Genomic DNA, 14,309 nt, shown 5'->3' with positions numbered 1-14,309 from the left:
TATACTTTATAAACACAGTATAAACTTTATTATAGTAAAAAAACATTCACATAAATTCAAAATTCAACCTTTGATAAATCTGCCCACTAGTGTCTCAGAAATGGCAGAGCTATTTATTTAATAGCTTCAGAACAATCACCATAACTTTTAGGATGCCACAATTTTCACTTGAACATACTCTGGTGCACATTTGGAGATGGCAGTGCTGGATGCAAGGTTGCTCTCATTCTTAAGTCAATAGGCTTTTGCTCTTAAAGAGCTGTGACCATAAATCTGTCATGTCTACTAGTAATATTGAACAAAGCAGTTGCCTACATTCCTTTTGCTTTTTGTTCTGCACATTAACAAGTGCACATGTGTTTTTGTGACTCTTAGAAACCTATCAGCAGGTAGCCTTTACATCTGATTGGGTATCAGTTATTGAATTTAGAGCAAATTTGCACCTGTGATAATATATTCATTTAAACTGTTTCCAGCAAAGACAAGCATTATACAAATTAATTTGTATGTGTATTTTATTGCAGCTGTGCTTGCATATAGTTAAAAGGCCCTATATTAAAATGTTTCAAAAAGAGATATATTTGAGTGTATTTGTGTTTAAAATGTCTGTCAGTAGTCATCATTGGTTAAAAGTCTATTAAGTATAGGTTGTGCAAGTGTCAGGTTTAATACATGTTTACCAACACAGCTGATCTCAAGGAGCACATTCTCGTTCTAAATTAAATTCCAAATGAACAAGGAGTTTGAAGAGGCGCATATTGTTCAGGCCCTTTATTAACATTAAATGTCAGCATATTAATTTCCCTGCCTCGAGCCTCAGTGTTGGGAACACTGCCAGCCTATTTAATAACAAAGAAAGTCTGCTTTAATAAATACTCACAGCACAGTTACTGCTCAAAACAAAGTACTTTGCAATTGCAAAGCTGACAGCAAATTATAGGTGTTAAATGAATAGTTTAGAAAATGTATCTGTGCTAAAATGAATAGGAATCACATGGTGCATAAGCAATTTTTAAGGGGGTGATGTACACCTAATAAACAAAGTGCACTCCATTGGTCCTAGGCAGCACTCAATACCACTAAAAGCCACCTTCCTGGTTCCATGTTATTTGAAAGTGTACCAGAAGCATACAGTCTGGGACTGTTTTCTTTGTAGAAGTATACTCTAATATAGGAAGCAGCCTGGTTCATTACCTCTAACAAAATAAGGGGATACTGAGGTATTAATAGGCTTTAGTTGCTTTTAAGAATTGCACAAAAATTCTTCACACATTCTTCCATGGCTTTTAGCATTTAGGAGATGAGAAAAGTTCTAAAGCTGGCCATACACGGGCCGATAAAAGCTGCCAACAGACCGAGTCCATGCGGGGGGCCCTCCGACGGGCTTCCCTAACCGATATCTGGCCGAAAGTCGGCCACATGTCGATAGGGCAGGGTTTAAAATCCTGTCGGATAGCGGGCACATCTGTTCATTGATGCGGTCCCGCAATCCGACCGCCCCTTTTGCCTACATTATGGTCCGATCAGATCAGCTCGATATCACCCACCTCATGTGTATGGCCACCTTTAGTACCACTTAAAGTAACAGTTCTTCCCACCCTTCAGTGCAAACCATTCTCTTGTGAATAGTGATTAAAGTAGAATTTATTATTGCCAATGGAATGAAATCCTGACTTTTTGATTGGGGAGCAATAAGGTAAAAACAGGTTGATGCCTAATGTTCTATTTCAAGCACAAGGAGTTTTGACATTTTTTTTTTTTTTAAATATTTTTATTTGTGTAGTCTCCAACAGAAATATAAAACCAAAATACATTCTGTTATCACAAATATATATAATCCAGTTACTGTTGCAGAATTCAATGTATCGGCAATGTTACATAACTACATTTTAAGTATATATGCGCACCATTTTTCCATCAATAGTTTCGGCAATAAAACATCGTAGCACAAATATGTAGAAAATACAAGAAAAATGAAAAACAAAATAAACGGTCGTCATAACCAAACTGGTGGAGACCAATTTACTATGGACTGAGTATAGTATTCATGTAAGTATGGAGTGTCTGAAGAGTTTTGACATCTTTAATCAGCTGAGCTATTTAGGATTTTGACTTCTTGACCATTTACTTGTTTTGCTTAAAGATGTAAAAAAGTATGACTCATAGCACCGCATTGGGTAAGCTTTGCCGTTTGGTACTGTGGGCAGTGCTTCAGACACACTACATACAGGGCATATCACAATGGGATTTTACTCTTGGAGGCAGCTGGGAGGAACATTTATTAAAGATATTAGTGGCTGTAGTTTTTTTTAAACTGCTTTCATATTATATCTCTAGTGATTTCTTTTTTTAACCTGGTTTAATTGGTCTGACGGACTTTTATTCCACTTTACCATTAATTCCTGACAAATGTCACCAGGCATTTTCAATATGTCACAGTAGGTGTTAAACATAGGACCATAAAGCAATGGCAATAATAGCAGTTGCTTTTAGTTCTGCTGTGTGTATTACATTATATAAATGCTCAACTACTTGTAAGGCTGCATAGCCTTCGAGCATGCCCATTCACTGGCGTTCTAATTACACACTCTGTCACGTTAGCGCAAAGACTGTCTCTAACACACAGATATGAAGATACCTATTGTTGTCGCATAACGACAGAAGATTATGTGGTTCCCCCCTCCACACCCCCAATTTTTCAAACAAGCTTATCATTACCATATTTTCTTTTTATGGAGATTAGGAAAACTGACAAATTAAATCCCACGAGACTCCACTTATGCACAGAATGCATTCATTCAGAAAGCCCTAGAGTCTTAATTAAAGCTAGGATATATATTTCATTATTTTTTACCTGTGTAAGCAGATTTAGAAATAACCCATTGGAACAGTAAGAAAAGAGCTTTGGGAATACAATGGCTTCTTTTTGTATTAGGTTTTAGACATTTTCTTAATATTTGCTGTTATTTGATGGAAGGATTTTGTTTGCATCGTTTGAAACACTGTTCTTCAACTTTTACCAATGAATACATTTAATTTGTGGTTCTTTCATAAGCCCAATATAGCCTGTGTGTTAATGATATGAGCTGAGGAAACACAATTTTTATGGACAGCTGACAGCAGGAGTAGGTGACAGTATTTTCCCTCAGGTGATGATAATACAGTTGGTTTTGGTTATTTTAAGCGATGTGTGGTCTGTCCTAATGATAGTTAGCTGAAGAAAGGGAAACATTTGGACAAACATACCTTTTTATTACTTTTTTTGCAGACCTCAAGGATACTGTACATGAATATAAACTTAATGATGGTTACTAGACCTGGACAAACTTTGAACCTTTTTTTTTTTTTTAGTTTTTTGCAGAATACTGAATGTGAATATAAACTAAAGGTCTTCTTAACAAGCCATTAGGCGATTTTGCATTTGCAACAGTGAAAGAAGTGTTGTTCTGTGGAGAAACATCTTGTTACCATTTAAGTTGCCTGCTATTGAATTAAATGGCACTCGCCTGTTAGTAGACTAGTAGTAGCTAGTAGACAGTATAGATGGTGATTTGCCTGCCAGTAGAAATACACCGCTGCATAAGACATTAGTCTTAGACTGAAATTGGGCAAATGTGTTTGGCTGATGTAACAATGACTGAACACGATGTTTAATTCTTTTGGGTGTTAGCTCCAACATACATTCATGTGTTCATTTCCTGTTCGACCTGATTCTCAAAGGACAGTTGTTTGTCATTGGCAACCCATGGGACTGGTGTTTCTAGAATTGCTTCTCCCTAAAGAGTGCCGCAAAGTGCAAGGGTTCTTTTCTACACCAAGGAGACTTTTTAAAAATAATAAATTATCCATTCTCATGGGGCAATGAGCAAAAAGAACTAAAAAAAAAAAAAGCAAATCCAACCACGTCAGAATGAAGGTGTATAAATCTGCTATAGATATTGGGTTTATACATAAATAGTTAGTTCATTGTAGGTCTGAGAAACATAAAACTGCATATTTTGCATGTGAATGTGGTTCCATCTCGCTTATGCTTTTTTCCTTGCTTTACTTTTCATGGTGCACGTATGTACATTTCCACTTTACAACCAATAGTGGTTGTATGATTTGTTTCTTTAACAATGGTTTAAGGTGATAAATGAGCCTCTGTACCTTTATTTTGAATTTTCTGTCTAATATCTGTAGTATTTCAGCCTCATTGATCCCTATATTTTTATCGGCTGTCACTTTTTTCCTGACTGTCTCTCTCCTATAGCATCATCATCATCTTCTTTCAAAAGGGTTCGTGTCTCAATTGTCTTTAAAGCCTGACCAGTCAAATATAGCTAAAAGTGGAACTTTAAAGCCATAGCATTTGCAGGAACAACAGTGCCAGCATATGTATTCCTTTGTCTTAAGTGTATTTCTGCAGGTTTATTCACATGTATAGTGATCCTTAAAGATATGTACTATCAATAAAAATAAAGATATCCTTATTTCAACTTTTTTTTTCCTCAATACAGAGCTGGGTGTCAGGTTACTGACAACACGTGGCAACAAAAATGCAACGGGTCAAGTTGAGCCGAAAGTGTCCGGTTTAGAAAGGAGCCAAGAGAAGAGCCAAGACAGCAACAAGGAGTTGCAGCTTGATGTTTTAGTATCAAAGGAACCAAACCTGCCATCTTTGCCTGTTGTCCAGGCTGATTTGGAATCCCATCCTATCCTAGCTTCTCCTGGACCCACATTAACTTCTTACACGGAGATACCTTTACAGACACAGTTCGAGTTTCCTCATGTTAATCTAGATCACGAAGCACCATTGCAAACTCAAGCACCAGTTCAGAAGGCACCAAAACCTCAGTCCCAGACCCCGGTTCTCCCTAGCCCACCAACAGTGCAACCACGCCCTCCATCCCAGAATTTGCCTCAGTCTTTGTGCAGTTACAGCAGCAGCAGCTTAAGTGTAAACAGTTTAAGGTGGGCTAGAACTTTGTTTGGCAAATGTATGTTATTTATAAAAAAAATTCTAGATTTTACAAATTCATAATAAGAATGTAGAGAAGTGAACCCTGTCGAAATGCGTGCAAAAACGTTTTTTACTAACACCTGAAAAAATATTATGCTTAGAATCATTTTTTTAGTGAATGAATTATGTATGATTAATGCATAATTATTTTGACATACCGCCGATACTGATATATGATATGTAGTAAGCAACAGGAACAGAATAAACCACTTTTTATTTACAAATTGCTGTAAAAAAGTAAGTTTGTTTCCAAGGGGTGGAAAAATAATGACCACATTGTGCCTTTTACTATAGCTGTTATCACTTGTTCCTTTCTTGCATATTTGTGATTTAAACAATACAAAGACTAATCAGGCATACAGCACTGGAATTTTAAGTCATTAATCACGTTATGATTGTGGAATTAAAATTTTTTGCCTTAGAATAATAGGCTGGAAAACTATCAGGTGTGGTTTCTACGTCTGTCTGAATTCCACCAATGCATGACGTTTTTTGAAAGATATGTATAACAGTGCTGATATAGGTCAAGCCTGTAATATGTAAGCAAGAGAGATCACAGATTTAAAGAGAAGTGCCACATATTCTTTTTTTTCTGCGCAGTTTTGATTCAGAAAAAAATTTGTAAATATGAGGCAAATCAGTTTTACTGGGAAATAATAAAAATGAACACTACATATTTAAAAAATCTGATCATACACAAAGCTAGCCCTTATTATTTAGTAAGCAGCACTATTAGATTGAAACTCTGTTTTACTCTGCAAGGACCCACAATGCATTTATTGTCAGTGTAATAATTATAATAATTAATATTATTGATAATAATTGTTCCCTGTCACACTACACTAAAGAATGTTTTATTGCAAGCATTATGCATTATATTGTTCCTGAGGGGCGATGACAAATGTTTGCTATTGTTGATATCCCTAGGTTATAGCTGAAACGTCCTCAAGTTTTGGTCATATTCTGATTAATTATAAGTCAGCATATTAAAGGGCAATATAATAATTAGAGAATTGAAAAGGGGAATACAGTCTTCCAGTAACAGTTGGCATGTAGATAGGAGTTTGTCAGACTCTAGTTAGGACACCTAATCAAGTTTTGAAAACACCTGAATTCCTTAATTTAAGATTTATCATTTTGAAATATGAAATAAATATTTTTTTATTTTCTTTCCACAGCAGTAGCAGAAGCAGCACTCCAGCCAAAAGTCAAGTACCCTCATCACATCTGGGTCACCATCCTTCAACGTCACCTTATCCTCTATCCTTACCAAGCCACAGTCCGTTGCATAGGTTTACACCCACTCTCCAACCGCCTGCTCACCAGCACCACCCCAATATGTTTGCCCCACCCACTGCTTTACCTCCTCCACCACCACTGACTTCAGGGACACTACAGGTTCCAGGACATCCTGCTAACAGCACTTACTCAGGTATAAAACAGATTCATTGCATTTTGCACTTATGCGGCTAATACATTTGTAAGAAAAATAAATGCGCTTTAGTAATTATGGTCAGCTACAGTCATACATAGGCTATTTTGCAATTATCTGATCACTGTCAGATATGTTCTGATGGTTCTTTCCACATAGCTAGGCAAATCACTGAGGTGAAAGGGAGGATCTGTTGATACACATTTTTAGGGGTGTCCGAAAAGCAGATTTTGAGTCTGGATTATATAACTATACTTCTGGTCCAGCGAAACGTTAGGTGCTTGCTTGTGGCTAGGTAAATGGCTGCACTGTATACCTTCCGCTGGATACTCTCCATAACTTGCGCAGAAGATGACAAGCTTCCCCCCTGGCCACCCCTCTTGAATTGAGAGCTGCTGACTGTAGACAGCACTCTATTCAAGATGAGAACTGCAGGTTATTCAAGAGGAGAACTGCAGGTTATTCAAGAGGAGAACTGAAGGTCGCTGTTCTCTGAAACAAAGTGCAGAAACTCAAGGGTGTACTGCAACAAAGGAACACGTTGGGGCCCATTTACTTAGCTCGAGTGAAGGAATAGAATAAAAAAAACTTCGAATTTTGAATGATTTTTTTGGCTACTTCGACCATCGAATTGGCTACTTCGACTTCAAATCGAACGATTCGTACTAAAAATCTTTCGACTATTCGACCATTCGATAGTCGAAGTACTGTCTCTTTAAAAAAAACTTTGACCCCCTACTTCGCCACCTAAAACCTACCGAAGTGCCATGTTAGCCTATGGGGAAGGTCCCCATAGGCTTTCTATCAATTTTTTGGTCGAAGAAAAATAGTTAGATCGATGGATTAAAATCCTTCCGAATCGAACAATTCGAAGGATTTAATCGTTCAATCGAACAATTTTTCGTTCGATCAAACTATTTGCGGTAAATCCTTTGACTTCGGCATATATTATATTCGCCAGTCGAATATCGATTATTAATTAACCCTCGATATTCGACCCTATGTAAATCTGCCCCCACGTGTAAAGTGCAATAAATAGCCAGTTCACCACTCTGCCTTCTATACTGTGAGCTTTTTTTGTCTCTTTGTAAAAAGAAATGCCATATGAATTGTCTTATCTTTTGTTCTGCTGGAAGCCTATGGCAGCCATGGCCTATAAACATATTTATATCCCCAGTTTGCCAAAATGCTCCAGTATAACATCGTGGTTTTATTTAGTTTTTGGTCCTCATGCACATGGTTTAGTTCATAACTGGTCCACTAATTGGAAAAAGTAAGATTAGAACACTGCTGAGCCAATGTGCAATTTTATTTTTCTTATTACCAGGACCCCGTTCTCTATTGATTGTTGCTAGTAATAATGTGTATTTATCTGTTTACTGTATTTCAGAGCAAGACCTTCTCAGACAAGAGCTGAATACACGCTTTTTGGCTTCTCAGAGTGCAGACCGTGGTGCATCGTTAGGCCCACCTCCATATCTGAGGACTGAGTTTCACCAGCACCAGCATCAGCATCAGCATCAACACCAGCACACTCATCAGCATACACACCAGCACACTTTTACGCCTTTCTCACACGCCATCCCACCTAACGCTATTATGCCGACTCCAGCACCACCCATGGTGCGTACCCCAACCAGAAATGTGAGGATAAGTAGAACACAACTCTATTATTAATTCTGATATGGTTGGTGCCCAAATAAGGGCTTCCTTATGACATAATGTGTTTACCGTATTCATATTGTTCAAAGAATTGTTTATAAACTGCTAAAAAGGTGGCAGAATTTTGTAAAGATAAAGACAATAAATCTGCATGATATCCCAACTGTGATAAAAGTTGTAGTCATTGGGACAGAAGTCATATCTTTATTATCTTGGAACAAAGGTATCTGTATGCTCGTAAAGAAGCTCTTTGGCAGCTATATTTTAGCACTGTTTATAGTGTTGGATTGGTGTTAATTTCACTGAGCAAAGGGCTTTTCCCACATTAACATTTTATACAGTACTAAAATGATGTTGACAGAGAACCAATTTAATGAACAATTGAAATCCACAATGACTAACTAGAACTGATGGTTGAGATTAACTGCTCTGTAGACATGATTATTTTAATTTGGATGTGTAGCACCCAGTTTACATTATTGTTGCAGGAGAAAAAGCATATTATTGATAAAATACAGTCAGTAAAAAGGTATAGCTTCAAAAGTATATACGCAAATTGTAATCATAGTTAACGTTTATGAGGGTGCAGGCTGTAGGGTTGTCTGCAATGACAAAAACCTAAATTTGTTATTTAAGAATGACAATGTTGAAAATAAGTGGAGTAGTAATGGCTAGAGATACCACCAAAATACTGGATATTTTATCTTCCTGAATATTGGCATTAAACATCATTTTTAATCCCAGCCATCAATACTAGGGATACACCAAATCAACCATTTGGGATTCAGCCAAACCACCAAATCTTTTGTGAAATATTTAGGCTAATACTGAACCAAATCAAATTACGAATAGCAGACACAGTGCACAGTTAAGTTTTTTTACTTCCTTGTTTTGTGACGTGATTTTAAGGATTTGGATTCAGTTCAGCTAGGCACGAGGATTCAGCCAAAAATTTCTGCTGAAAAAACTTGAATCCTGCTGATTCGGTGCATCCCTGTAAAATACCAGCCAGATGGGAACACTGGCACTGGCTTTACTGTATAATATGTGCAAGTAAAGGAAGTGCTTGGGGCCCTACCTTGATCAGACAGGGATACATTAGTTTTTCACTATGAACATTTGTTCTGCTTGTATCAGAATTCATTCAGTTACTATATTGTTTTAGTATAGTGGTCCAATGACAAGCCCTGATTATTTTGGTTGGTCATTTGATAAAAATGTCTGTTTACATTAAACATCCAGAATGACAACTATAAAATACAGGTATGGGATCCGTTAATCAGAAACCTGAAAGCACAGAATTATGGAAAGGCTGTCTCCCATAGACTTAATTTTACCCAAATAATCCAGATTTTTAAAAAATTATTTAATTTTTCTCTGTGATAACAAAACAGTACCTTGTTCTTGATCCTAATTAAGATATAATTAATATTTATTGGGAGATAAACCACCTTATTTTGGTTTACTTAATGTTTACATGATTTTTTTAGTAGATTTAAGGTACAAATATCCAAATTACGGTAAAATCCGTTATTTGGGAAACCCCAGGTCCTAAGAATTCTGGATAACAGGTCCCATGCCTGTAATAATTTTACCAAATAATCTATTGCATTTGGAAATTGTCAAACGCACCAGAAAATTACACCATCAGGTGTGTCTGTGTTACTTTAATGCGGTACTGTTCAGCTTGTTCCATGTAGTAGTATATCAAATATATAATTTACCAGATATTTGGGGACTACGTACATTAAAATGATTAAAAAGTCATTTTATTGCCCTCAAGCAGTTACAGGAACAATAAAATCCTTTGGATTGTTGCTTCTGCTTGTGTTTTGTTTTACAACATAATACAAAATTTGTTTAGTTTAGAAGTCTTGACATTTTCAATTCTGCTGATTTTGCTGCTAGAGAGTCCTTTCAACGTTGCCATTTTGTAAACATTGTAGTGGTTCTCACAGTCTGTTGGTATTGTTGGCAGATGGGAGAAGCAGTATTCAAAAGCTATAAAGACAGGCCCCAGAGATTTTCGGGCAATGTGTAAAACCTACACTAAGCTTATAAGTTTTGTACAGGTTACCACTGCAAACTTTTACTTAGACCTCCATTGGTATATTTTAAGACAATAGGTGGATTTAAAGGGCGAATATAAAAAAAGGCCTTGCAGGAAAATAACTACAGTGTTGTTAAAATAGCAGTCCAGTGGCAGACAAGATACTACTTACTTGCAAAACTTGTTATAAATACCTGCAATAGAGAAAATGTTCGAAATCTGCAGATTTACAATAAGGTACTTAAAGCTACTTTTCATCTCTAAGAAATTTTACATAGTGAATTGGATTATTAGAGGTAATACGATGTTATATTTTCACCTGGTACTGTGGGACTTATGCACCAGTGGCGATATACCTCCAATAACTACACAATAGGTCAAAAGTATATGAGCCCAATATAATTTTATTTTCCCTCTACCAGAGTTTCTTTTGTTCTCCACTAGTAAGCAGTCTGTGATAAAAGAGATGCGTACTGCTAAATCTAATCATATATTTCTTTATAGAATACTCCTTGGGTGACCGCGGCTGTCTCAGTTCAGTATTATTACGTTATAGTTGGAAAAAAAATGTATTTATAGGGATCATCTTTTATCATAAAAGTGAAATACATAGCTGCTATAAAAATGTCTTTGTGTGCACAACATTCATAGCCAAGTTTTATTCACACCATAAAACCATCAGGATGAATTGATAATAGATTCAGTGTTCGCTTGGTAGAGGTTAAACAATGTGGTTGTTAACAATGAACTGTATGTGGTCCTGCAGTTAGTGCTGTAGATTGTTCAACAATGTGTTCAAAGTGTGGCCTTTATGAGTGCTTTATAGAGACAAGGTAATAACTATTTGCTTAAATCCCTTTGCAGTTTGACAAATACCCTTCCAAAGTTGACCCCTTCTACCGCCACAGTGTGAGTTTACAAACCGCTCTATGCAATGTTGGCTTATGGCTTGTCTGTAGCATGCTGCAAACATCACTCCTTAATAACCCACCAAAATTTCAATGCATTGCTTAATTGTTTGTCCTCCCATTCGTTTGTCTGACTTCAGGAAAAGGCAATTTAAACATATTGGATATAATTGCAGGACTAGAGTCCAGGTACTGATATATAGATACCTTCATTAAACCGTGCTAATTCTCTTATTTGCCTCTCCATTGCTCTAAAATCACCTATGGTATAGTCTCAACCCTACTAGTTCACCTGCAGGGCCCAGGTGTTTACCATTCAGTTCACAATGACGGTATCCTGGCTATTCATGGGAATGGAAATAAGAATATTCATTGTTTATATGAAACTCATTTGACTTTGCTTAATACAACATTATTTGTGTATAAGGATGAGGGTGTGTCTTGTGTAGTTATATAGATCTGTTTATGTAAATGTGAAATAAATGGAAAATCTAGACAACAAATTCAATACCACCTAGAATGATATATCTCACTATTAACGCAAATTAGCTGATTTACAGTAACACACAAGACTGAATTGTTAGGTGTTCACTGAAAATGATTTCAAGGTTAAACAAGAACCATAACATAAAGTGGCAGATTTAATAAGGTTTGAATGGTAAATTTGAATTCTCACATTTTTTTTGGTCAAAACTTCGAATTTAAAACCACCAACTCGAATTTGAATTCGAATGTGACCTTGACCCTGGAAACATTTATAATTTGACTATTCTCCACCTAAAACCTGTCGAGTTCATGTAGAAGTCAATGGCAGAGGTCCCTTGAACTATTTGAAGATGTTAAAAGTAGTGATGAGCCACATTATTGCCAAATTTCGCTACAAAAATGACCCCCATAGACTCTAACGTAAAAAATAATTGACACGCAAAAGTCACTTTTTTTCAGAGGAAAACTCGATTCAAGTTTCAGTGTAGGGACTATTCAATCGAATTTCAGACGTTTGAATTTTTTCATAATTAACATACCATTGAATTTATTAGAGTTTTAAAAAAATCACATTACTCTAAAATCCGACCTTTGATAAATAACCCCCTAAATTCTCAGGTTAAGATTTATGGAATGTAAAAATGGGCTCCCAATATGGCCTGCCAAGCAGTACATGCCATATCAAATATTTTCTCATTCTAAAATCCTTAGCAATTAACATTGGAATTTTTCAGAAAATGTAGTGAAGGTTTTGTAAACATCTGTGCACCTGCAACCTTTGATATATATATATGATATATATATATATATATATATATATATATATATGCTACAAAACTTGAACAGGTTAAATATCCTTCTAGGGTTGATCCATTATACTTTTTTATTTGTTATTTTTCTTTTTTTTTTTATTGGACACTTTTCCATGTGACATTTCAGAATATGCTTCTTGGAAAGACTGTTTTCTGCATTATAAAAGTTAAAGTGTAATGTGGAGACTGTCAGCTTTGCGATTTCCATCCCAGCTGTAAAAGCTATAACTCTTACTGTACAAACTTAAGGGGCAGTTTGGGAAGCATGCATTGGTAATGTGTGTGGAGGCATGCTATCCCAAGCTTAACATTAGCTTGCAATGTTTACTGTTGTTTGGAGCCTACACTGCAGTCTTAAAATTGCTCCCAGTAAAGCACATGAACTCGGTTTGAATCTCAGAATCGACTGTCCTTATGACCATTACCTTGTTTTTGCTTAGCTTATAGATTTTACTATGTTCTAGTGAGAGAAGGCCAGGGAACTGACAATTCATTACAGAGGATTGCATTAAAACTACATATTTTCTTATAACATGGCAAGGGTTGTAAAAAAGGGCATGAAAAGAGAGACTGGTACTTCCTTCCTTTTCATGGTGAAGTGTAACTGGGCTCCTTTTTGCAAGAGCACACCGCCTTGTTCCACCTGTACTGAAGAAAGTGCAACTGTTACTTTTAGATATAGTTATGACTAGTTGTACTGAGTCATAGTTTTTGAGGTGTTTGGGGTGGCCTCAGCATGTCTAAGAATTGCTTGACATGACATCATTTATAATCAGCCCAGTAGAGCCCATTGTGGGGTAGACGCGACACTGCCAGACAAAGAATCATCCTATCAATCACATATCCATTTCCTATGAAGGCAGATAGTACCCTAACAGCTTGAATAGTTTGGCATACGTTCCCCAATGTTTCCTGAGAGTTAGACCGCACAACTACTTCTGCCGATTAAATGGCCCTTAGATTAGCATTAACAGTGACAGAAAAACCGCTAAAGTAGACTAATGAAGTCATAATTGTGCATATTCTTTAATTTCTTACCAAACACCATTAAACCTTTAACAAAGTAATTGAGTTTTAATGGAGTGGAATCCTGGCTCTCTTAAAGCTTTATTTTTTAATTAGCTTGCTATTTCCCTTGGTATTATTTGGCTTAAACATCCACTCTCTTTTGATGTACGCTAAATTCTGAAAGCCACTTAGGCAATAAGACCAATTGAATAATTCATATTTACAAAATCACCTTTTATTTTGGAATAATGGAATTCATGAAGGATATCATTTCTGTTCTAATTGATGTTGAATGTCTTGAAAGTTTTCCAGTTTACATATACATGAATCTGGCTTCATTCCTGTGAACGCACAATCCCCGAATTTGACATGCACCAGTGTTTGCTTGCTATTGTGCTGCGCTTCTGTATTTTGTTAACCATTGATTTTCTTAGGAGCTTCTTGTTTAGGTTTAGATACAATTTTCTCAATGTTTTTTTTTTGTTTTTTTTGCAGTTATTTCACTCATATCCTCCAGCTGTTTCTGGAATTCCTCCCATGATTCCTCCAACTGGTCCGTTCGGCTCACTTCAAGGGGCATTTCAGCCTAAGGTAGATAGTGGATGTATATTATGCTGTCTTGTTTTTCATATGACATTATTAATTATTATTTATGGGGTAATATAATAACCATGGGAAATTAGCTCCAGATGTAGTAACTCATACCAACCAATTGGAAAGTTGAACATTCTCCCTAATTTCAAAGCAAACGTATTATTGCTTGGTGTGGGTTACTGACCTTGCACAAAATGCAACTCTCATGCAATTAAACCCATACAGTAATACTAGAAAATATTATGGGGCATATTTATATATTGTGTTAAAAACAGCAGGATAATTCACGACACATCTTTTCTGTGTAAAAAATAGAGTAAAATTTTTTACACATTACACAAAGTAATGTAAAATG

General features: G+C 36.2%; 1 protein-coding gene across 1 annotated transcript in view; it reads left to right on the top strand.

Annotated features, from left to right (window-relative positions):
- Positions 1-14,309, top strand: part of LOC108708936 (autism susceptibility gene 2 protein) — a 103,771-nt gene that overhangs the window by 68,869 nt on the left and 20,593 nt on the right. The window contains exons 6-10 of the mRNA XM_041584740.1: positions 4,500-4,953; positions 6,181-6,434; positions 7,825-8,057; positions 11,011-11,055; positions 13,856-13,951. Of these exons, the coding sequence (XP_041440674.1) occupies positions 4,500-4,953; positions 6,181-6,434; positions 7,825-8,057; positions 11,011-11,055; positions 13,856-13,951 (1,082 nt within the window). The remainder of the gene's footprint in view (positions 1-4,499; positions 4,954-6,180; positions 6,435-7,824; positions 8,058-11,010; positions 11,056-13,855; positions 13,952-14,309) is intronic.

Source organism: Xenopus laevis, chromosome 2S, assembly GCF_017654675.1.
Source record: "Xenopus laevis strain J_2021 chromosome 2S, Xenopus_laevis_v10.1, whole genome shotgun sequence".
In the NCBI taxonomy this organism is placed as follows: Eukaryota; Metazoa; Chordata; class Amphibia; order Anura; family Pipidae; genus Xenopus; species Xenopus laevis.
Note: the sequence above shows the minus strand (reverse complement) of the source record. Positions and strands in the feature narration are given on the sequence as shown.